This window comes from Budorcas taxicolor, chromosome 5, assembly GCF_023091745.1.
Source record: "Budorcas taxicolor isolate Tak-1 chromosome 5, Takin1.1, whole genome shotgun sequence".
In the NCBI taxonomy this organism is placed as follows: domain Eukaryota; kingdom Metazoa; phylum Chordata; class Mammalia; order Artiodactyla; family Bovidae; genus Budorcas; species Budorcas taxicolor.
Window position 1 is genome coordinate 27,627,557 of NC_068914.1, and position 26,386 is coordinate 27,653,942.

General features: G+C 39.4%; 1 protein-coding gene across 1 annotated transcript in view; it reads right to left on the bottom strand.

The window, feature by feature from the left end:
* Positions 1-26,386, bottom strand: part of ARID5B (AT-rich interaction domain 5B) — a 190,660-nt gene that overhangs the window by 90,174 nt on the left and 74,100 nt on the right. Inside the window, exon 4 of the mRNA XM_052641125.1 lies at positions 10,249-10,479. Within this exon, the coding sequence (XP_052497085.1) occupies positions 10,249-10,479 (231 nt within the window). The remainder of the gene's footprint in view (positions 1-10,248; positions 10,480-26,386) is intronic.

Here is a 26,386-nt window from a genome sequence, read left to right on the forward strand (position 1 = left end):
GATCTTTCTGAGCAGGGACCAAGGTGAGTAGCATGCTAGTGTAATGGTTTAGAGCACGGATATTGAGTTACACTGTCTAGGTTCAAGTCCTGGTTTACCACTTGCAGGCAGATTCTTCTAACTGTACCACCAGGGAAGCCCTTACCACTTGCTAGCTGTGTAATATTGCTGTGCTTAAGTGTTCTTATCTGTCAACTGGCAGAGAACAATGATACTGATGTACAGTATGCATGTATCCATTCAACATACATACATACATACATATATATATATATTTAATGTTTTGGTCATGCTGAATGGCGTGCAGGATCTTAGGTCCCTGACCAGGGATCAAACCAGCACCCCACTTTAGTGAAAGTGTGGAGTCTTAACCACTGGAACACCAGGAAAATCCCCACTTAATCAATATTGATTACACACCTACTATATGCCAAGTATTGTGCTAGTTCCAGGCATATCGTTGTGAAAAGACAGACAAGTTCCTTGCTCTGAAAGAGCTTATATATAGTATGAGTGGAGAGTGGGGAGATAGACCAAAACATGTAAAGAGATGAATACAGAAGTTCATTTCTGAAAGCGATGAATGGGTCAGAAGATAATGATACATTGGGTGATGGGTTAGAGAAGATCTGTGGACAGCGGATGGTCAGAGAAGACTTCTCTGGGGAGGAGACATTTGAGATGAGGCTGGAATGATGAGAAGAAGCCAGAGCCATGATATCTGTGGAAACACATTCCAGGCAGAAGGACAAACAAACAAGTATTTCTGGAATGAACCTATGTCGAATGAATCTGAGTAGCAAATGATACCTCATTTTCACTAGCAGTCTGTAAAGGCATGAAACAATTTTATGCGTGGTTTTTGAGGAATCACTGTGGACCCCATATCTGGTTAAGGTTGTACTGGGTAGAGCAAGGGGTACAAGAAGATTCTGGTAACATGAGTACTTAAGCAGTACTTGCCATGTTCCATTTAAGTGCTTTCGATCGTTAACTACTCTAATCTTCACAACAATCCTGTGAGGTAGGGTCTATGCCTAGGATATATGGTCCACGGCTAGCTCACATTTTGCCAATACCCTTCCCACATACCACACTGTAAGCTCCTGAAGAATGGGGAAGTTTCCTGTCTTGTTTACAACTTTCTGCACAAGGACCACATCAGGATTTGCACTGTAGGTATTGAGTAGATATTGGTGAAATGAATGCGCAGATAAGTGCATACTGTGTACCAGGCACCATGCTGAGACCTAAGCAGCCTTGGACAGCCTGCCCTACAGTCCAAGGACCTTAAATCAATCCAGTTTCCCCAACGGGACAGACTAAAGGAGTTTACAGAGAATATCCATTCATTTATCATGAGGATTTTAGAACTCAAATGAATATATACTTATTCAGAACCTCATTTTACCAACACTACCCCAAACCAGAACTTTTTTGTCTGTGATTTTTCATTGACCCAGCTCTTTCCCATACAGTGTGTGTTTGTGTGTTTTAATTTAATTAGTAAAAATATTTGTTTCATCCTAGAAAGCAATCAGAAAAGACCCTGATGCTGGGAAAGACTGAAGGCAGGAGTAGAAGGGGATGACAGAGGACGAGATGGTTGGATGGCATCAGTGACTCAATGGACTGAGTTGGAGCAAGCTCCAGGAGATGGTGAAGGACAGGGAAGCCTGGCGTGGTGCAGTTTATGGGATCGCAAAGAGCTGGACAGGATTGGGTAACTGAACAACAACAGACAGCAATATGTTGATCTTGCTAATGTAATGAAATATAACTTTCTTGCTTTTCTCTAAGAAATCCTACATGAAATATTAGCCAATATAGACACAAATCCTTTCTTCTGGGCTGACAAGAGTTTATTGAACCCATGAGTCCAAATAGTTTTTAATAAGCCATTGAGTCCACTCAGCTACAAAAGGGGGGTCCAGAGTTACTTTAAAATATCCTTTCAAGTTTCAAAAATAGAAAAGAAATCCACTAATCCTACCCATTTCATACATCATGACTTTAAACTAATTTACGATAGCAACATTAAAATTCTTTTTATTAACCCCCCCAAAGGGTTGGCAGCCAGCTTCCAATGCCTGTGCCTGAGGAAGCCCGTTCTCCAGCCCTCCCTGTCTCACTGTCCTGGAAGCCAAAGCTTGACTGTCCAATGACAGTCTAATCATTCCATGGACTCTAGAGCATATTACACACAATTTGACCAGCAGCTGTCTGGGGGTTTGGTTTACTATCTGGCACAATGAACTTATCATTCTCTCTGTCCCTACTTCAGCAACTACATGCAATAAAAAGCAGGTACCAAGAGCGGCCTTGGTTAGACCATCCTCTAACGATAAACAGAACCTCTAGAAAATTTCCAAGACAAAGCAATCCTTCAAGTGAGAACTCTTAAAGGTAAAGGTCTTCTGCAGAAATAGTAATACATAAGAAGCACAACTCCTTTTCCACTTGGCTTCAGTTAAAGAGAAACATCTGCCTTGTTATCATTTGGGAGGTGGGTGGGCACTGTAGGCAGGCAGGCGGGGGAAGCCTGAGTCTGTACAGGAACCAGGAACAAAGCCATTTGATCGTCAAAATCCACTGAGACCATGAAACCTACTTTGGCAAGAAAAAAATGTTTACTCACTTACAAATTCCCATGATCCTTAACAAAACAACTGCCTTTCCTTTCATTTCCAGCAAAACATGTGATGTTTAGAGGGGAAGAGGCAGAGTCCAGCTCATCCTTTAAGCTTCAAAATAATTTTCTACGTCCTGAGTTTTCTTTCATAGAAAGTCAAGGTTTTATCCCTTCTTCTGTTTCCCTCCCTCCCTCTGCTTTTTCTTTTTTTGTCTATAATGTCATTATTTCACCCAACAGGAAAACGGAAAAATTCATGGCAGAGTCAGAAAAGTGTCTTTAAAACATACTGTAAAAAGTAGAAAACTTCTTTTCCATTAAGGTTCCAGTAAGAGCCCTGGAGCCTTAGGAAAATGGTTCCTTTATTATTCAAAGAGCAAGGTGGGTTTATTTCATTTTATTTTTTTTGAAATTTAGTAATGCTTATCTTTTTGCCAGTTTTTCTTTCTTTTTTAATTTTTATTTTTACTTTATTTTACTTTACAATACTGTATTGGTTTTGGCGTACATTGACATGAATCCACCACGGGTGTACATAAGCTCCCAGACATGAACCCCCCTCCCACCCCACATCATCCCTCCGGATCATCTCCGTGCACCAGCCCCAAGCATCCTGCATCGAACATAGACTGGCAAATCAAAGAGGACACTAATAGATGGAGAAATATACCATGCTCATGGATCGGAAGAATCAATATAGTGAAAATGAGTATACTACCCAAAGCAATCTACAGATTCAATGCAATCCCTATCAAGCTATCAGCAGTACTAGAACAAACAATTTCAAGATTTGTATAGAAATACAAAAAACCTCGAATAGCCAAAGCAATCTTGAGAAAGAAGAATGGAACTGGAGGAATCAACTTGCCTGGCTTCAGGCTCTACTACAAAGCCACAGTCATCAAAACTGTATGATACTGGCACAAAGACAGAAATATAGATCAATGGAACAAAATAGAAAGCCCAGAGATAAATCCACACACATATGGACACCTTATCTTTGACAAAGGAGGCAAGAATATACAATGGAGTAAAGACAATCTCTTTAACAAGTGGTGCTGGGAAAACTGGTCAACCACTTGTAAAAGAATGAAACTAGATCACTTTCTAACACCACACATGCAAGGTGAGTTTAGATGACTATGTACAAGTTGTCTAAGGCCTAAGACTCTAATAGAAACAGTAGGGAATCTTCATTTATCAAGAGAATGTCTTTTCAAAAAAACGAATGAATACCAACTTTTCCTGAGCCCAGCAAGTGGGCTGTTACTGCAGGATTTTATAGATGGGACAAGTGAGGGGCCTTACATCACCTGCCCAGAGGCACAGCAAGCCACACGGTTGGGCCTTGATTAACCTGGGCTACATACCTATAAGCCTAAAACTCTTTTCACTACATCGTGTTGCCCTCCAGGCCCTCAGCAGAGTGTACGCCTTAATATTGATGTAGCCAACTTCTCCCTGAAGTCAGAGCTCATGGTTTCCTCTATACATGGACCAAACACCAAGATGACAGTCCATCTCATCTCTGTTCTTTTCAGGTGACTTACCACATCCTTCCTTTAACCCCATTCCATTCCTTGGTCAAGACACCCACACACATGGGCACACACCATGTGCCAAAGAATTTAAAAGCATGACTACTTCTGTCTCTCTGCACTTGAAAACTGAAGCCAAAAATAAACCATATTTTTATTATTTTTTAACCCACCATGTCTTAATCCATTTAGCCTCACCCACCTTTAAAAACTGATTTCATCTCATTTATGTTGGGTCTGCCTCACACCTCTGATAGGAGCCAATACCTTACAGTTATCCATTTATCTGCTGCAGGTGCCTCTGTTTGGGTTTGGCTGTCAACACTTCGCACATGTGAAGTCAATCTATGTGATATTAATGTAAACACTGTGCATTACAAACTGATGGACATCTTATTGTTCTAACAGGAAAAACAGACAATATGTTTGCATGTGTGTGTTTTCTCTACAGTGGAGACAAGAACACACTATAAATGAAAGTATGTGTTTTACCAAAGGATCATCAAATTATGAAAAGAGCTGAAAGCAAGGTAGGGGGCTGTCAGAGGATGCATGATGCTAGCAGATTCTACACGGACAGTGGGGCCAGGAATTTTATGTAGAGATTTTTATGGGGAAAAAAATCCCATTCGTAATGTCACTTTCCCCTCATCGTTATTATAAGCTCATTTCCTCATTGCATGTGCAATTCAACCAGTTTTCATAATGCTTTCATGTGGAGTCCATTGCTTTAGCTTTTGAAATAGCCAATTCTCTTTTGCTAAGAAAACAGCATATTGCCTTTAAAAGCATTGTAACTGACAAGATGGAAGAATGCAGGCAGGATGTCTAGGCTGAAGCTTTTCTATCACCTGCCATTAATATGATTCAATTTATGCTTATGTCATAGGTTTAGACATTGTGCTGCACTGTGAGCAAAGAAGGGACTTGAATAAAATACAGTGAAGAAAGCAGATGGCATGCTATCAAAACCCTTCAAGCCTAAAATAACCTTTCCCAAGTAAGGAGAATAGTTAATTAAAACCAGGATATATTTACTCTATTCTGAATATCTCAATGTAAATAAAAATCAAAATGACACTACTGTAACGTGGGACTAAATGATGAAAATTTCATCTATTCTATTTTTCTTTAATAGTTTCTAATCAAACTTTTCATTAAACTGCTTCATAAAATTCCACAGAGAATTTATTTACAGGGACTCATTGTAGATTTAAAAGCCTTACTTTTATTGTTCAATTAAATTTGTTATTCAGTGGATGACATTAAAACAATAGAGACGGTAGAAGGGGAGGAGAGGTGTCTAGCCAGTTGGGCAAGGCTGTCACATGAGCAAAGTCCATTTTCAGAGATGAACCTGGGGAATGTGAATAAGCTGGAAGGCTCACAGAAGAAATGTGGGGGCAACTCTGCTCAAGAAAGCAAGCCCAGTTCCCTTGCAAAGCCATGGACTGGGTTGTCCCAGCCCAGGTTCTCTGACTCACATTCATGTCCTACCGGCAGAGAGGGCACCGGGCCACTTATTAAAACCACCCGGAGGGCACAGACTCGGGAGAGTGATGACTGTGGGCAAACAAATCTGAGAGAGACCAACAACCGACCTAGGGTGAAGACGGTCATTGCTAATGGTGTCGGAATGTGAATTTTAAATGATCTAGGCATTGCCAAAACTTTTCTAGTACTCTCTCTCCCTATTTGTATTTTTTTAAGTTTTCATTGGAGAATAACTGATTTACAATGTCATGTTAGTTTCAGGTGCACAGCACAGCTAATCAGTTATACGTATACATATATCCACTCTTTTTAAAAAGACTTTTCCTACATAAGTCATTACAGAGAATTGAGGAAGAGTTTCCTGGGCTACACAGCAGGTTCTTATTAGTTATCAGTGCATGTGCCCATCCCAATCTCCCAAGTTATTCCTCCCCCACTATTCTCTATTTTTAGAAACCAGATCCAGCTCTGCCTTTTCCACAAGGTTTTTCCCGACCCCTCACCACAATGACTATCTTCTCCAGCCAGGCCACCTCCTCCACAGCCCCAGCTCACTGCGACATGCCTCCTGCACTTGCTTTCTGCAACACTCATCCAATACTTCGTCCCTGACTTTCCTGTAACATCAGTGTTAATCCTAATCAGTTGTGCTAATCCTATCTTCCCCAATTAGGCTCTAAACCCTCAAAATGATTGAGGACTGCCTTTTATTTATCTTTTGAAACCCCTCTCTCACCCCCACTCTGTAACCCCATTTAATAGAAGAGAGCAAAAAATATATTAGTTAATAAAATAAACATTATTTAATCATAGGAAAGCAGACACTGTCCTTTTGAGAAGGGCCTTGGAGGTATTTTATGGCAATTTATGAATTTCATGTGTCAAAGGTGTAGCTGCTAAATACTATAAACTCTTTGCCATCAGCTCTACCATTCATCCACCTGGTGATATGGCTAATAAAATTTGATTTTTACAGCCTAGGCATACTGTTACCTAAATTACATTTGACCAATTACTGAAGTCACCAAACGTGTGGTACAGAATATATACTGTGTAGAAAATTCATCTGTGGGCCCCCTGGCACTCGCGGTAATCTGACAGAAGTGTTTCAGTCATCTGGCAGTGTTTAATATTAGGAACATTTGTTTAATGCCAGTCACTAATTAAATTTATGTTCTTCCACCAACTGTTAGTTGGTTGGAGAAACCCAACCCCACGTTTTAACAAACCCTTTAACCCATGCTGATTTCAAATAGCACCGGTTGGAGGTTTAAAAGGAATTTCTCTGGAAATTAAGATGTATGACCAGAAGTGGAAAGTGAAGGACGGATGTTGGTGAAGGTTTCTGAATCAGGTCAGAATAAGTTTTTTGGTTTTTTGTTGTTGTTGTTGTTGTTTTTCTCTTACTAAAACTAAAATGAAATCCTATAAGAAGTACCAAATATTTGAAGTACAAACTTAACTACAAAAATACTAATATTCTAATTTTTAGACTAGTCATCTAGAAGCTCTTTAACAAAGGTACCTTTATTCCAAAAGAAAGCTTCCACTTTAAGAGACTGGAGAAGAAAAAGCAGCATTACCAGAAGAAAGTTCAAGAAAACATTTAAAAGTCAGATGCTTGTGTTTGTGAGAACATTTAAAACTAATTTAGTAACTCTTAACAACCATTGTGATCACTGTTAAATTGGAACTTCTATTACCAATTCTAGATGCAACAGCTTTGAAATTCAATGACTAATAACTCTTAATTTAGCCAAAAAGGTTAAAACATTTTTTCATTATATTACATTGTGAAACTCTAAATCTGAATACACTTAAATTAGGGAAAGCATTTTTTCAGTTCTATTTTGCGTCAAGAATTTAGAGACCTCTTGAGTAGCAAGCAGGATGGAGGGTTTGGGAGTAGGGGCTAGAAAAGGAAAAACTCAAAAAAGTATTGAAAAGGGAAGATTTATAAATGCTGATCTGGAAAGAATATATTTTTTTAATGTATTGGATACATTCAATTACTTGAATAAAAAAGGTTATTTCAATATTATGAATGACAAGGAAATCTTCTTGAAAAAAGGCAAAAATAACTTGCATAAACACTATTACTCTCTTACAGACTGATAAGCCAGAGTTGTAGAAGGCATCTGAAAAAGACAGTTTGTAACCCCAAAGAAGTCATGTCTAATAAACTTAGGTCCACTTCTGCTCTTTCTTCCTCTCCTTCTTGGATCCAAATAAGCCATCTGGTCACCCTCACCCTCCTCTGTCCACCACACCTACTTACAACATCCCACTTGCCCCTGCTCCAGGGCTGCTGGTGTCATAAATAACCAGCCTAGAGAGGTCACCGTGGACTCCCCAAGCCACGGCAAGGCCTGTGACGACTGAGAAGAATAATCTGAATCTGCATAATTCGCAAAATGAGGCATCCTTGGAAAAACATTACCCAACAGAATCAAGCAATGCTCCTGCTCAACGGGCCCTCATGCTCTCTACGCCACAGGTCTCCACCCCTTCTGCACCCAGGCGCCAATGAAGGAGTCAGCGTGGCTCAGTTATCACCCTGCTTGCTCTATGGTGGTGATTCCCAGGGAAGGGACAGGGGGAGGTGGGGGGTGTTCTTGCCTCGGTAAGTATAGGAACTTCCAGGTGACATGTGTACTATGATGATGCACCCCCAGAATATTCTGATATCCCTGCCCAGCCTATCGAGAACCTCTGATACGATCCAATATCTTCAAGGAAGATTTGAGAAAGTGAAGATTTGAGAGATGTGATTTTATCTTGTCTCAAATCTTTCACGGCATCATGCAAGGTCTCCTCAACCGAGGATGTGCTATCTTCTCCTCCTTTCCTTCTGTCTCCAGAGAACTCATGAGCAGTCAGCTAAACAGAGATGCAGATACAGACACATCGCCACACATCCATGTTTAATGGGTATAGTGTAGGAAGATATTATCGTTATTGTTTAGTCTCTCTTTGTCGTGTCCAACTCTTTGCGACCCCATGGACTGTAGCCCACTAGGCTCCTCTGTCCATGGGATTCTCCAGGCAAGAATACTGGAGTGGGTTGCCATTTCCTTCTCAAATACTACTTATACATGTAAGAAAATAGATGAAGAGTCAAGCAAAACCTACAAATTTGGTAATTTCTTACTCTCTAGATATTTTGAACACATCCAAGAAATTTAAACAGACAGGACAGCATATGATCTTAAAGAAGGGAACTAAATACAGTATTATGTAATAGTGAAAACCAAGGCAATTGTTTTCTTGATGTTTTCAGCCTCTTAACTAAGACCTAAATAGTTTAATTCTATCAGCTAAATTGGAGAAGGAAATGGCAACCCACTCTAGTACTCTTGCCTAGAGAATCTCAGGTACGGGGAAGCCTGGTGGGCTGCCGTCTATGGGGTCGCACAGAGTCGGACATGACTGAAGCGACTTAGCAACAGCAGCAGCAGCAGCAACTAAGACCTAAATAGCTTAATTCTATCAGCTAAATTGGAGAAGGCAAGAGCACCCCACTCTAGTACTCTTGCCTGGAAAATCCCATGGACAGAGGAGCCTGGTAGGCTGCAGTCCATGGGGTTGCTAAGAGTCAGACACGACTGAGCTGCTTCACTTTCTTTTTTCACCTTCATGCATTGAAGAAGGAAATGGCAACCCACTCCAGTGTTCTTGCCTGGAGAATCCTAGGGATGGGGAGCCTGGTGGGCTGCTGTCTATGGGGTCGCACAGAGTCGGACACAACTGAAGCGACTTAGCAGCAAGCAGGTAAATTTAACCCAAGTTAACTTTTTATTTTTAAAATTTAGTTTACAATCTTTTATTCATGCCAAGTCTTTGAAACTGATGTGATTTTTACATATACAGCTCATAGCAATTCAAAATTCAGGGGCATAGGGATCTATTACATATCTATCTATCTACCTTATAGTAATGAAGTGGTTAAAATGGTGCATTCTTTTTAAACTAGTGATTTTTATAGTTCTTTATGGTGGCACTAGTAGTAAAGAACTCATCTGCCAATGCAGGAGACATAAGAGATGCAGGTTTGATCCCTGGGTCACAAAGATCTCCTGGAGGAGGGCATGCAACCCACTCCCGTATTCTTGCCTGGAGAATCCCATGGACAGAGGAACCTGGAGGACTATGGTCCATAGGGTCACAAACAGTTGGACACAACTGAAAGGACTTAGCATGCGTGCATACCATGGAAAAGGGAGTGATCAGTCAAATTTAAAACAATCAGTATCTGAAGAGCCAAAGCCTTTTAAGAAACGACTAGCATAAAAGCTTCCTGTCCTATAAAGTCCAATTTCAAGGTCGACCAAGCAATTTCAGACTCTGTCTTGAACAACAAATTCTAAATAATAATCCTGTGCCCTGGGAAACAGAGGCTGCCAAGGAGGCGGTGACGTCTTATTGCAGCAATCACTGGGGGAAGACGGGGGTCGGGGTGGCACACCAGGCTTGTGAAAGTCAGCCCCGTTCCCCACCACTGCTCCTAACAAGAACTGAAAACAACCAGCCACACATGCACAAGTTTCATGTAGGATAAAAAAAAAATATCATGAAAAGACTCACCAAATTCATCACATATGCTCTCATTTTCTATGAGAGTCGGGTGGTCAAAGGTGTCCCGACAGTACAGGATCTGAGGGTTCTTGCTGACCACTGCGATGCCCCCCAGGGCTAATGCAAACTGGTCCGTGAGAATGGAAGATGGCTTATCCTGGATGCGTTTCAGCATGGAGCGGTAGCGGCAGTACTGAGGGTAGCTGAGAACGATCACATTCGTTTCTTCCTCGTCCTCCCCTAGACAATCGAGAAAACACTTCCGTCACTTTCTTCCCTCCAACAAAGAACTGTGGCAGCCATGGCATCATTTCAATGCTCACCTCTGGTTTTGTATTAAAAATATAGTCTTCAGCAAGATTCTTGTATTGGTTCATCTTTAGCACAGTCTGGCTGATGCCAGCATCCTCTCAGTCCCATTACTCATCCAGTTCCATGAAAAAGCCTCAGGAACCGATTAAGAAAGGAGTTGGATCCATAACCCCATAGACAGACTGAAGAAGGTTTAGGTCCCTGGCAAGCAGCAGAACCAGAAAACTGTTTTGAAAGAATCTGATGTGCATAAATATATTTTATTTATAATTAATATCATTATTTTATCAATAGGAAAATTCAGAATTTTGTTGAGCTTCTTTGTATTTCTTTCTACAGTTTCGTGTTGCTTTTATTTTGGATTATATAATCCTTCAGTGCTTGAAGCCTTCTAAAGGCCATCTGGCCCAAGAGAGATATCCATGGGTCTCCAGAACATCATCACCTGCTCTGCTGGTTGTTAGTGCTGTTCAGTGAATATATCTTGCTCCCTTTATGGTCCTGTGGAAAGACCACCCATTGAAGACAAGTGGCCATGTGACTGGTTATGGCCAGTGAAATATGGCAGAAGTGGGTGGCACCTTTAAGAGCCAGAGTGCAGCTAACCATACTGTCTCCCTCCCTTTGTTCCGGACATCTGTAATGGTTCAGATAGTGGCTACTCAGCCAGTTTTGGTCTTGAGTGAGGATAACATGAAATAAAGCACCTGGTTGGTCCTAAATGGATGCACAACATAAACACTTGTTGTTTCAAGTGGAGTCTGATTTGGAGGTTGTTTTTTGTAGTGTGATCTATCTCAGTGTGATTGATACATCCACCTTCTCCACCCTCCCCCCGACCCACACCCCCTATCTTCTAATGTTCCTCAAATCCATCTGGTAACTTGGCACAATTCAGAGAACCACACCGAGAGGACTCCCCAAGCATCCTTTTGAGAGCTCCATCAGAACCAACTTAACTCAGGAGAACATTTCAGCAACTTTAATGAAGCTCTCTCTTATAACGATCTTAATGCTTATTTACATGTCACCATATTTACAAAAATCAGATTCTGCATGGATTAATTTTTCTTTCCTCTTAAGCTTGAGAAATGGCAACCTCCCCCTCCTCTTTGGTATCCTGCCATCTGCACAATGTCAAGCTGAATTTGGGCTCCATGACCCAGTTTGCCATCACTCTCTATAACCACACCATCAGGGCGTTCGCAAGCAATTCCCAGATATGTCACTTGCTTATCCAAAGGGAAAACACTCAATATTTCGAGCCTTTACCATGCTGCAGGGAATTGCACAAAACAGTTGTTAAGGATACCAACATTATCATGGCCATCTGGCAACCAGTGGGAGACGAATGAGGAAGGACAGAACATAATGATGGAACATAACCAGTACCAATGGAAGGTGTGCATGTGACCTTTTCAGATAGGAGGCCAATACCCAGATGTATTTCTAATTATGTTCACTTAGTTCCTCAGGCTGGAGGCTTCTTCCAGAATGGAGATGTTTAGCTGCTTTCAAGATGACATCTTTTAACAGTTTATGTTGCTTAGACTCCTGCCTGGTTTGTGGGTAGCCACTTCATCAGCTGGCACACTTAATTAAATGGAAATACGTTTACATTGAAGGCAAGTCCCCAATGAAAAATAGTGTGAAGATGCTGATACATGTCCCAAGGCATGCCCACTTGAGATTTCTACAGTGGACCAAGACACTAGCTCAAATTTGTGCTTTCTATAACGTGAAAAAAAGTGTTAGTGAAAATATTTATGAAAACATCTTCAGAATTCCAGAGTGTGTGAGTACTATCTGAAGAACCAGCCTCTAATGTGTCAACTGCATTATTGCACTCTATTTGTCCAAGATGACCAAGATTTGTCCAAGATCATCCAAGATGACAGTCAGGGAGTATAACCATGAACCCCCAGGATTTATTTCAGCATGCTCAGCCCCTAACACCATCTCTGGTACATAGTAAAACCATAAAAATGCCTGCTGATTTCACTACTGTGATGGGAGTGGTGGTGTGTATGTGGGGGGATGGGGGCTGTACTAATGTCTTTACACATTCTTGAAATGGAGAAAGTCATACTTCTAAGGTTGAATGATGCGGGAAAAAGTGGATGTTTCAGAGTCGGTTTTATAGCAGAAGATGTCACCTGGACTCTTGGGACCACTTCAGTTCCTTCCTATTCCTTCATTCTCCATGAGGATGCCATCTCTGGGTTCTTCTTAATTATCTCTTCTGGATGAAATCAGTTCCTGGCTATGTTCTGTGCTTAGAAATGACTTTTTTTTTTTTTTAACTCCCTCATCCTTGAAACATGTGTCTCTATTTCTTCACAGTCTATAAAACACTAACCAAACCTTGAGTTCTTTTCTTTCTATTGGAAGAAAAAAAAGCAAATTTCCTCTGATCCCAAGTCATGGAAACACATGCTATGAACGATGTCCATTCATTCTGGAGACAGCGTCTCTAAGAATGTTCTGGGACTGCCCATATCAGAATCACACAGGAGAATGCAGGAAGGCAGAGAACCTTAAGAACCTCTGATTCAGAATCTCTAAGCCAGTGGCCCAGAAATTTATTATATCTCTGACAAGTTCCCAGATAGTTCATGTACATTAAAATATGAAAACACCACCTGAGTTTAGCTTTTTTGCATAGACTTACAATGATTTACTCGGTTGAGTTTTGATCTTTTTCTCCATACACACACACACACATATATTTTCCTATTTTCAGGTTATGTTTCTGTCCAAAACCCCACTGTACCTGAAACAATACAGGACCAAATTCCCTTCTCCTTGCCACTTTACTAACATTGTTACACGTATCACAGAAGACACTGAATGTAAAAAAGCACTCCTAAACAAAAATACGAGGAACTGCTTTTCCGCTTAGAAAGCAGAGCAAAAATATTACTGCGATGGCTGGTGCCAATAATAAAACATTAAAATTTACAAAGGCCTTTCACACAACATATCCTTTGTTGCTGTTTCTCACAACAATGCTATTAGTGCCATGACACCTTGTTAATATTCCCTTAGAGATGGGAAAGTCCAGATTCAGACTCTGTAGAGGTGAGATTATAACTCAACTTTTAAACTTCAAGTTTGATGAGCTTTTCATTATGACAAAATGTCAATAATAACATTATCCTTAGGGTAACATCTTGATTTCTTTTCCTATATGGGTGTGGCTGAAGTAAATTATCTTTCCTTTGACATGTTGTTGTTGTTGAAGGGATTTAACTAACTTACAACATTAGGAGTGAGGATGGTGGTCTTTGATCAAATGAAATAGGAGACCTCTGTTTTATCCACAACTGTGGAATTCAGCCTGTTCTAAGTTAGAATTCTTCTACTCTGGTTAAGTTAGTGTTATTTTCGAATACCTCAAGTCCCATTGTAACAATTTAGCAATGTTGACACACCTTCATGTTTATCAACTTTTTACTTTCTATCTACGTGATAGGAAGTCAAGCCAACTCTTAGGTTGTGCAAGCCTAGAATCCCTACCCCTGGCTGAGAGGTTAGCACAGCTGGGACCCGGTCTAATGTGGCAGTGCTTACTGATTAAAAAAAAAAAAAAATCATTCTAATTTTGTTGTATATGAACAGAACCATCTATTTGGAGCAGAATTCCAAAACTGTTTGGACAGGGGCAAATTTCCAACCTTACAATGCGATGTTCCCAGAGGAGCTGGCTTTAATGTTTACAAAAAGCAGAAGCAGCCCATGAGACCCTGAGGACTCCTGTGCAGAGGTGAACAAGCATTCTAGGTGAGAGTCAAGATAAGATCCAGGGCAAAGGTGAGATCTGGAAGAACCAACAATTCATCTAGGTTAAAGTTTCACTGCGTGAAGATACCATGAGTCTCTTCTTTGTGGTTTAGGCAAAGGTTTCATGAACTGGAGAAACTTTTTTTTTTCAAGGCTAAGTGTGGTCACTTTACTATGAAAGGTGAATATAAAACTATGGGTTTGGAAGTGCTTTCCAAGTCCAAAATTCTATGATCCTGTAACTCCCTCCTAAGCCTTCGCATTAAATTAACTTCTTCCTCACACAGCTACAAAAAAGTAAACTGTTCAACAGCTGTCATATTTTATTTTGCCCTAGTACGCTAAGAAACAGATAAAGCCAAACAATCCTTTCAAGAATTCTTCTTTAAATTCCTCAGTTACTTCCTACCTCCTATGCATTTCATATACACATAAACAAACACTCCTATACAAAGTTACACATGATACTGACAATAAGAGCTGACAATAAGGCTGTGTAGGACATTTCCCCCTTTCCAATTCATAATAGGTTTAGCAGATAAATTTAAGAATGAATAAAGAGTGGATAAATTGCACATTTGTTTAGCAAAAGACAAACAAAGTGTTCCTGGAACAAAGATTATCTTTCAGCCACACCCACATAGGGAAAGAAATCAAAGTATTACCCTAAGGAATCTTTCTCTAACACACACTAGTTGGCTGCAGTTGGTTGGGTTATATATACATTATTTGATTTCTGTCAACAGAAAATGACCAGCAATAAATTAATGGTACCAAAGACTGAAATTTCAGACCATAATTATGATATTCTATTAAAATGTCATCCCATTCCTCAAGTACCCCTCCACCACAAAAAAAAAAAAAAAAGAGTATGCTTATGAGTATGCCTATTTTAAAATGAAATATTCAAAGGGAATGAGTCCCTAAATTACTCAACCTCATTTCAACTTCAATGAAAAGAACTTTGCCTTTTAAAAGTTAATACCTAAAAGCACACTGCTTGTAATGCTCAACCAAAATTACTCTAATCCTGCGCTTATATCATAATTACACGTTTTGTTAACCTCTCTCAATGTCAATTTTTCACTTATTTATATATTTTCAAAGTCCAAAACAGAATTCCACTGAGAAACTATAATTATAACGTGAGACTCCACCCAAGCTTTCAAACAGTAACTGTATACCATTGCTTTAATCCTCAGCATTGGGCTGGGGGTGGGAAGAAGGTGGGGGGAGAGGGTAAGAGCCCGCATTCATTCTGAATAGCATGTTGCTCAAGTCTTCTTTGTAAAAAGAGAGATGCATGAAATAGCAAACACAATGAATTAATGGAGCATTGACTTTCAAATATCCATAATGCTATTTTTTAAAACAGATAATGGTGGCCAAATGCACAGAAGGCTGAAAACATAAATTCCGAAGGAGAAATTTGCTTTTATCTCTTACACAACAATTTAGAAATGTAACTTTCTTTTTCATTTTAGGGGGAGGAGAGAAGGCTTGTTTCGGAAACATCACACTAGTATGCTTACTGAAAACCACTATAATCTACTTCTAACATCACAGTAAGCTTAAAAAAAAAAAGCTTAAAAAACCCTCGCACCAGGATTTTATAGAGCCTGGTGGAAAAAGTATGCATGTTCCTTCCTGCACCTAATTACCTCAAGTGAAAAATCTGCCAAGTATTTTGCCCTTTAGTTCTCTTAATCGTATTAGGGCAAATGCATTTGGATGCCAATAGAAACAAACATTTAAAGATTTTCACTTAAAAGATTCCAAATATGTATGAAGGTTATGTTTGAGACACAATGTCCCTAGTCCTTCAAGGATAATATACAGTGTTCTTTTTTTTGTTCCCCAAGCAAATATGAATTTGCTCATGTTATAAAACTTGATGTCTAGTTTTCAGACAATTTAAGTAAAATAAATGTCAATATGAGAGGCTCTTACAAAGATTTATGTTTCTTTCTGTTACTTTATTACATTAGGCATTCCTTTCTCAAAGCTTTATACTTTTCACTGTGCTCCTAGCAACAACCAACGGCAAAGCATCAACTTTATATACCTGGCACTGTTCCAATTCTTACTGCTATTGACAATTATATTGAAGTTTCCACTTCATTGCTGCTCTGTTGTGACACTGAATATTTGTCATAATTAGGCATTTCCTATTTTCCATCCATTCATTTTTGATTATTACTGAAAATGAATTTTTTTTTATTCCAGAAAACCTAAGCATGAAAATTCTACAGATAAGAGTAGCTACAGCTGTTACTATCATTACCAACATTGTAACATGCAGCAAAAAAAAAAAAAAAAAAAAGGCATATAATTTCTCGGAAGGTAATTTTCCTTTCAGTCTAAGTGCTCTTATTCATCTTACAGTTACTCAATGATTTCCTGTTCTAATTACAGGACATTATACAGAAAGACATTTGTAAAAGGAAAATGCAGCAGTGCCTATGACTACATAGCCTGACTGGTTGAAAGTGTTTAAAATTCAAAGCTGTACGTCAACTTTATCAATTTCTGATTACAACCTGTATCAATGTGTAATGTGTGTCCCTACCTCTCTCATAAGGCAGTCAACTTAGGACCCAAACTTACTGCACATCAAAGGGGAAAATACAGTTACAGTTAAACTGATGTTGAAGAGTTAGGGTGTGGAAAGATCAGTTGTTGTTTTTTTTCTTTTCCCTCATCAAAGCTGTTAAATTGGAGGCATGCCAAGACAAGGAGTGGAAAATATTAATGATAAAAATAAATTAAATGCCTGATTAAAAGGGAGAGAGAACAAGATTCCATCCGGAATAGAAATGAAAATGCCACAAACTATTTCATAAAAACAGACTGTGACGTAAATTGCACATCAGTATTGCACTGTTGTGGTTATTTTGAGAAATGGTTTGTACTGTAAGTCAGCTGGTGCTGCCCCACCCTTAATGGTTTTGTAATTCTCTACACAGTAAGCAAGTGGGGCAGCCCTCAGATCGCTAAGACAGAAAACAGACCTAGCCAAACAGAACTGACAATAAAAAGATAATGTCCTTTTAACATAACAGAACAAGAAGATTGGCTTTATTAACTAAAAAAAAAAGAACTATTTTAAATGGTCCCCAGCTTGCCATTTGTTTTGATAAATGGAAAGACAGATCTTCCCAGGATAGGCAACAAAAACATCACTTTAGAACTTAAAAAATGTGGGAAAATATGCCAGTTCAGGGTTGCAAACAGAACAAAGAATATTTCAAACGTAAAAACCCAGGATTTTAACCAGCTATTTCCAAAAGCAAACCACTTCAAATGGATGGCCACACAAATATAAAAATATGTGTTAATATGTTAATATCAGCTTTTGCCCTACTATTACTTCATCACCCCAAAAAGAAAACAACAGAAAGCTAAACTAAAACCAAGCACGCCATCATTTCGAGGAACAAATGAACCCACGGGGAGGCAAAGCCAGCCTCCACCACTAAGCATCCACCAAGCAGTCACTGAATTCTAAGCCACATTTAAAAGCCACATTAGATTTCTTCTTGAGAATTATGCGTGTGATACCCACATGGTTCATCTCAGACATTTAAAGGTCACACAAGACAGGGATTATGCAGCAGGTGTATCTACTGGTGAGATCACATGCCTAGACAGACCCGTAGGTAAAAGTGGTGACCACATCTGGGGTGTAATTCTAAGGGAACTAACCTGCCTTGACCTGCCTCCCGTTCACAGGGTTAACTGTTTAGCTACAAGTCAACTATTCATAGTGAGTGTCAGTGTCTGAAGAAGAGAATATAAAGAGCCCAGGAGACCACATAGGACCCAGAGCTTGGACAAAATTTCTCCTACTCTAAAATTGTGCCAAAAGTTTTCTCAGAGATTAATTTATGCATTTATTTATTTACTAGTGACCCAAGTAAGGCTATTATATTGGATTGGAACTTAGTTTAAGTCAACCCTCTCTTGGTTTACAGGAAGCTACTTTTAAGATTCAGTTAGCTCCTCTGGTTACCATGACAAAGCTGTTATAAGAGAGGGAAACCAGACCATCATTAGCGCAATTGGTCTTAAAAAAATAGCTACACAACTTTTTATTTTTCAGTTTTTAGTTTATGTCTGCTGTCATTGCAAGAACCATAATACCATTACTGCAGCTGCCTTGTAAGCCTTTGACATTTGAGAGACCCTCCTGAACCCCCAAACTTATGAATAAACCTAACTAAACTGAGATGCTGGACAGATCAATAGCTAAATGATTTAACTTCCACACATTAGGCTCTTAGCATGTAAGATGTGAATTTGTGCCTTAACAAAATGACTAATCACTATTTGTCCTGACTTTCATGGACATGATTATTTCATAAGTAGTCAACACTGATCAGGCTAAATCTCATCATTTCCCACATGGTTTATATCTGGGGGGAAAAGCCTGTGTATGCAGTACTAATCCTAAAGGAAATCAGTCCTGAATATTCATTGGAAGGACTGATGCTGAAGCTGAAACTCCAATACTTCGGCCACCTGATGTGAAGAACTGACTCATTGGAAAAGACCCTGATGCTGGGAAAGATAGAAGGCAGGAGGAGAAGGGGACAACAGAGGATGAGATGGTTGAATGGCGACACTGACTCGATGAATATGAGTTTGAATAAGCTCTGGAAGCTGGTGATGGACAACGAAGCCTGGCGTGCTGCAGTCCATGCGGCTGCAAAGAGTCAGACATGACTGAGCAACTGAACCGAACTGAACTCATGAAGCACTAAACACCAGAAAGTGTAAATTGATTAATGTCGATTACCTAATACCTAGCATTTTGAAGCCCCATTCTATACATATATACATACATACACATGTGTATGTGTGTGTTTATATATACTTTATAACAGAACATATATCTGGAAAAATAACATCACAGTATGGCTACTTTCATTAAAACTCTGTGGTCATTAAACATAATAAAATCAAATAACATTTAAGATCTTGCAAAGACGCTTCTGTTAGAGTCAGTGAAAATAAGAACGGTATGAAATAATATGTTCAACCTCTTGCCTTTTGTTTAATAGCATTATTGAGATAGAGGTCACATAACACATAATTCATTCATTTAAAATGTACAAGCTCTCAGTATATTTAATTTTGCATCTATCACTATAATTAAATTTATAACATTTTCATTTTCCCAAAAGAACCCCTGTATCCCCTCATTCCACATCTCTTTGCCCCTCATCAATTCTAGGCAACTACTAACCTACTTTCTACCTCTATAAATTTGCCTATTCTGGACATTTAATATAAATGGATTCACACAATATGTAGTTCTTTATAACAGCTTCTATCACTTAGCATAATGTTTTCAAGGTTCATACATATTGTAGAGTATATCACTATTTCAAGGCTTCCCAGGTAAAGAATCTGCCTGCAGCACAGGAGATGTGAGTTCAGTTCCTGGGTTAGGAAGATCCCCTGGAGAAGGAAATGGCAACCTACTCCAACATTTTTGCCTGGGAAGTCCCATGGACAGAGGAATCTGGTGGGCTATAGTCCTTGGGTTGCAAAAGAGGGGGACACAACTGAGTGACTAAACAACAATCAGCATTTCATTTCTTTTTATTCTTAATAATATCCCATTATATGGATATATCACATTTTATTGATCCATTCCATCAAGTGATGAGACATTTGGATTATTTCCACTCTTTGGCGATTAAAGATAATGCTGCTATCAACATCTGTGTAAAAGTTTTTGTGTGGGTATATGTTTTCATTTTTCTTGTGTATGTATACCTAGGAATAAAATTGACAGGTCATATGGTAATTCTACGTTTGCCCTTTTAAAGAACTGCCAGACTGTAACTGTTTTCCAGTGTGGCTACACCATTTTACATTCTCTTCAACAGTGTATGAGGTTTCTGATATGTCCACATCTTTTCTAGCACTTGCTATTATTTGTCATTATTTGTCTTTTTGACAGCCATCCTGTACGCTGTGAAGAGATATCCCATGTTGTCTTGTCTAATGCCTAAAAATCATTAACAGTGGGTACACCTAGATTGTGACATTATCTGGGATTCTTATTTTCTTTGTTTGTCTGCATTTTAATGTGCAACTTTTTTTTTTAAGATGTGGACACCTGGCAAAGTGTGTTAGCCACTCAGTTGTATCTGACTCTTTGCAACCCCATTGACTGTAGCCTGCCAGGCTCCTCTGTCCATGGAATTCTCCAGGCAGGAATACTGGAGTGGGTAGCCATTCCCTTCTCCAGGGGATCTTCTGAACCCCAGGTCTCCTGCATTGCAGGCAGATTCTTTACCATCTGAGCCACCAGGGAAGCCCAGGAACATCTGGCAAATTTATATGGAATTTCAAGAGATCTCAAGTAGTTAATTTTAAGAAAGAACAAAACTGGAGGACTTACACTGTCCTATTTCAAAACTTACTAAAAAGCTACAGTAATCAAAGCAGTATGGTACTGGCATAAGGTTCAAATGTGATCCAACAGAATAAAGAATCCAGAAATAAACTTATAAATCTTTCGACAGGGTGCCAAGACTATTCAATGGGAAAAGACAGTTTTTTTCAACAAATGATGTGGGTGAAAACTAAGTATTGATAGGAAAAGAATGCATTTGACCCTTACCTCACACCACATACAACTAACTCAAAATTTATCAAAGACTCAAATTTAAGAGTTAAGACTACAAAACACAGGAGGAAATCTTCATAACCTTGGATTTCACAATGTTCTCTTAAGCATAACACCAAAAGTGTAGGCAAGAAGAATAAAAAATAAACTGGACTTCTTCAAAATTTAAAACTTTTGTGTACCAAAGGACACTATCAAAAAAGTGAAAAGACAACCCACAGAACAGGAGAAAATTTTTGCAAATCATACAGTAAATGAAGGATTAAAATACAGAAAACAAATAGCTCTTAAAACAGCAAAAAGGGAAACAATTCCATTTAAAATAGATATTTCTCCAGAGAAGTTATACAAATGGCACATGAAAAATTACTCAATATCATTACTCACTAACAAAATGTAAACCAAAATCATAGATACTACTTCATACCTATTAGCAATACTATTATTACTTAAAACATAAACAAAAACAAAAACAATAAACTCCAAATGCTGGCGAGGATGTTGAAAAACCGGAACCCTGATACTTTGCTGGTGAAAATGTAAAATAGCGACAGTGAAAAACAGTCTGGAAGTTCCTTAAAAAGTTATATATTGAATGATCCTATGACCTAGTAATTCCACTCCTAGGTATATATTCCAAAGAACTAAAAACAAGAACTCAAACAGATACCTGTACATCAACATTAACAGCAGCATTAATTACGAGAGCCAAAAAGTAGACACTCAAGTGTCCAGCAACAGATAAACAGTGTGGTTATGCATGCAATGGAGTATTATTTAGCCATAAAAATGAATGAAGTTCTGATACATGCAACAATGAATGAATTTTGAAAACATTATGCTAAGTAAAATAAGCCAGACAAAGGCAAGATAATGTATGATTCTATTTCATATGAAGTATCTAGAATAGGCCAGTTCTGACAGAGGGTAGAATAGAGGTTTCCAGCGGCTGGGGCTAGGGCCAGAGGCCGGGGATGGGGAGTTACTGCTTAGTGGGTACAGAATTTCTGTTTAGGATGATGAAGAAGCTGGAACTAGATGGTGGTAATGGTTGTACAACACCAGGAATGCACTTGGCGTCACTGAATTTTACATTTAAAAATGGTTACAGTGGTAAATGTTATATGCATACATTTTATGCAGGTTTTTTTAAAAGGAGGACTACATGGCAAGGGTTATATTTTCTTCCTGGATGCACTCTTCATTGCTTCTTGAAAGGAAAAGAGGTGTCTCTCCAATCAGTAACTAAACTATCAACTCCTGGAGGGCACAGTCAGTGTCCTAATTTCTTGTTATCCCTCCTAGATCTTTGAAGGGCCATTGAAAAATGTCAACTGTCCATAGACAGTATTGCAGTTAATATCTGAACGTCTGGTCAACAAGTAAGAGCTGTCATATGTCATTAGTTCACTAAGCTCTGGACCAGCAGCTCTTCCCAAAAGGCTGAAAGAACCTAGAGAAAGTTATCCTCCCAACTGTGCTGCACCCACTGCCCTTTTAGATGATGGGGCCTGAGTTTAGGCGGTCATCTCATCCTTTGACATTTTAAGAAATAACTTCACCACTGAGGGGTGTGTGGACCACCCTCAAAGAGCCGAGCCATCTCCACACAGCTGCACTGACCTCTAGGAGTTCACATCCTCAGGTGACAAGAAACACCTGGATGGCACTGTTTCCTCGTAAATCATCATAGACCTTCTGGAGTGGCTTAATGAGGAGGGTAAAATGCCTTTCTCCTACCACTGCTGCTGCTGCTAAGTCACTTCAGTCATGTCCGACTCTGTGCGACCCCATGACAGCAGCCCACCAGGCTCCCCGTCCCTGGGATTCTCCAGGCAAGAACACTGGAGTGGGCTGCCATTTCCTTCTCCAATGCATGAAAGTGAAAAGTGAAAGGGAAGTCTCTCAGTCGAGTCCAACTCTTAGCAACCCCATGGACTGCAGCCCACCAGGCTCCTCTGTCCATGGGATTTTCCAGGCAAGAGTACTGGAGTGGGGTGCCATTGCCTTCTCCGTCTCCTACCACTGGCTCATCTTAAATCAGAGGTCTTCAAAATGGTGAATCCCTGGACCCAGAGGGTCCAGGAAGGCTTTCCTAGGAGCATCTACACAGGTATGGGATACATGTTCAAGACATGTTTCACTCCCTACTCCATTCATTTCCCAACAGTGAGCCTGCGCTCAACACAGCCAACCTCCTTTTCCATCTACTATGCCATCTTATGACCACTGAAGAGATCAATCAAAATACTGGTTTTGGAGAAGCCTACTTCATTGATATATTAAAGGATAGTAAACTGTAGGTTTTGATCTTTCCCCCATTTTTCACATATTTCCATTAAAGGAGAAGCTTGGCAGTAGAAATAGAGTACCTTGGCTTGCATTAAGATGCTCTGAATTCAGAAAAGCCAGAGCAATAAAGGTTAATGGTGCTGATCCCTTTAAAATATAGCTGGAATGTTCTACGAGGCTATCAGATTTTTAAAAATAATCTAGACAAAAACCTAAGGATAAAAACTTACATGATTCATATCAGAACTGTTGTACTTTAATAAACATAGACTTTATTATTTAAGATTTCATCAAATGATATATAATATTTATTCTAATCATAGTCAGTCACCATCTTTTCCATCCCATATCATGTTTAACACTTTATTTGCCTGTTAACAAAAAATTCATTCAAATTTATGATAAAAAATGTTAAATGCCTACTCAAAATTGAGAAAAGACATGATTTCTGAAAGCTCTTTTACAGCAGCACTATTCAATAGAAACATTGTGAGCCAAATATGTAATTAAACATTAAAAAGTAATAAAGCAGGTGAAATTAATTTTGATGATCTATTTTTATCTGTTTTAGCACCAGTCTTTTACTAGTAAAAGTAATAATTCAATGAATATTTTGTCTCCCCCTTTTATTGATATAATTGATTATAACAACTTAGGCTATACAACATAATAACTTGATATATATATATATATATATACACACGTGTGTATATATATATATATATATATATATAGTGAGAATACTTTGTCTTATGTCATAGTGTAAATTCAAGTATTTTTAGGGTACATTTTAAAAATTAGTTTATCTAACTCAATACATCAAAACCAGTATTTCAACATGAGAAATGCAAAGAATTACTAATGAGATATTTTACATCATTTTTTCAAATTAAGTTTTAAAAATCTGTATTTTACATTTGCAGCATCTCAACTAGGACAAGTCACATTTCAGGGCTTTGCAGCCACATGGAGCTTGTAGCTGATATTGGACGGCAGAGCTTTAGAGAGTCCACCAGGAAGGAAACCTGAAGACCGCTATGTCAGACACCTTGGACCTAAAAAGGCAGCTGGGACGACTGGCCTATTCTGGGTACTTGGCACAATCCCCACAGTGCCTTTCAGTCCCGGACTCTAGGATCCCACCATCTTAAGAAAAAAGGATCAGAAACCCAACTGGGAGAAGAGAACAAAACAGGAAGAAAAGCCATTTCTGTGACTGTTATTTCATTGTTCTAATAACCAAAACCCCAGTGAAGGCCAGAGATAGCAAGCAACTCTGTGTCGTTATTTTAATAGAGATCCTCACTTGCCACCCTTCGTTTTTGGTGAATGATAAAAAGCAAATCAAAGTTAAAAAAACATTAAAGCTTCAACTATAAAACCCAGCGAGAGCCCTCTCTTCCGGGTTCCGTCTATTCTCCTGCTGATGAGCTACAAGTTCCCCGGCGCCATGTCCACAGACTGTCTGTTCTGCGTCCTGTCACAATACCAGGAGAACACTGGTTGTTCAGAATGGGTATATTTTTTATCTTTTTTTCTCCTAGTGTGCACAATACAAAAATTAGTTTAACATCTGAAAGAATGAAATACTTCTAAAACCTAATGGAAACTGAAGCTGCTATTCAATCTCATAGCAATGCAGTCATATAAAAACTCTGGTACCTTCCAATGTGCTCTCCCACAGCACACTGAGGGGGAACATCACTGCAAGGCACTGATGTGGATATGCTCTGCTTTACTTCCTTTTGTACAGGGTTAGTAGTGAGCATGCCAATGTAAGACTTGAGGAGGAAGAATCTGGTTTATTCACATTTCCCATAATCCTTGTCATCCACTGAAAATCATTTCCACTGCAAATGTCTTCCTTTCCCTGAGTTATAATATCCAAACCGACTTCCCTTTTCTCATAAAAGACACAATAAACAAATTGCTGGTGACTGATATATTAATTCCAGTAATAATTCTGTGGTTTCATACATGAGTTTCTGGTCCTACCGATCTCTGTTCTGGGCACCTGTTGGGTGTTTCTGTGATATGGTTTATGGTAGAGGATGGGCTGCCAAATCCAGTCTGAAGCCAGTTTGTGTGAATAAAGTTTTATTGCAACACAGTCACGCCTATTCATTGATACACTGCACACAGCTACTCTCATGCTATAACGGTGGATTTGTGTAGCAGAAGAGACCTTACGGCCCGCCAGTCTGAAATACTTGCTCTTTGTCTCTGTGAACCTCTGCTCTGGCTAATGGATGATTGTTTCCAGAAACTTGTTACTTGGATCACTGACATCACCTTAGTTCCTAAGGTACAGTTACTCTGACACTACACTGACCTTATTTGTTCATGTTGGGCTCCTCTTTCTAGTCCATGGGATCTTTGGAGGTCAGGAAATGGGTAGAAGTTCCACCCATTTAACCATGTCCTAATATCACAGAGAAGCGAAGCACATGGTAGGCTTCCAATTCATGTTCATTTCAATTAATTAATTAATGTTTTCTGGTTAGTCACCATTTGGCGTCCCCTACTTATACCCTACTCCCAGATTCATTTCCCAGTCTCTCTGTCTCGCTGCGTGACCCCTGAAGGTTGTATCACAGGTCTCCCTTGCACCCTGGCTTTTGCTTAGTTGAGCAGATGGAAGACACAGCAGGAGATCAGGTGGAGGAAAAGAGAGAAGTTGGGCTATTTCTCCCCTGCTGCCCTCCGCTTCAACACCACAGTTCTGGCTGTGGCTTCAGGCCCGCACCACAGTAGGTCCCTCGTGATTCGCGCTTCCACCAAAACCCCTCTTGATTCCTCTGTATTGCCCCTGGGTACCTCAACTGTCCCTCTTGGTTCTTTTTGCCCTAACCACACCTCTATAAATCTTCTCAATTAACATCTCTCCAACTGAATCCTCAGAGGAAATCTGTTTTTTCCCTTAACCTGGAGAGAGATTCCTCCATGGTTCTCATTTGGCAAGTGGCAGGATGTTCCCACAGAGAAAGGAAAGGCTACCCACTCCAGTATCCTTGCCTGGAGAACCCAATGGACAGAGGAGCCTGGTGGGCTAGACTCCATAGGGTCACAAAGCAATTTAGCTTTAGGTCAAGATTGAAGCAATTTAGCACACACAGA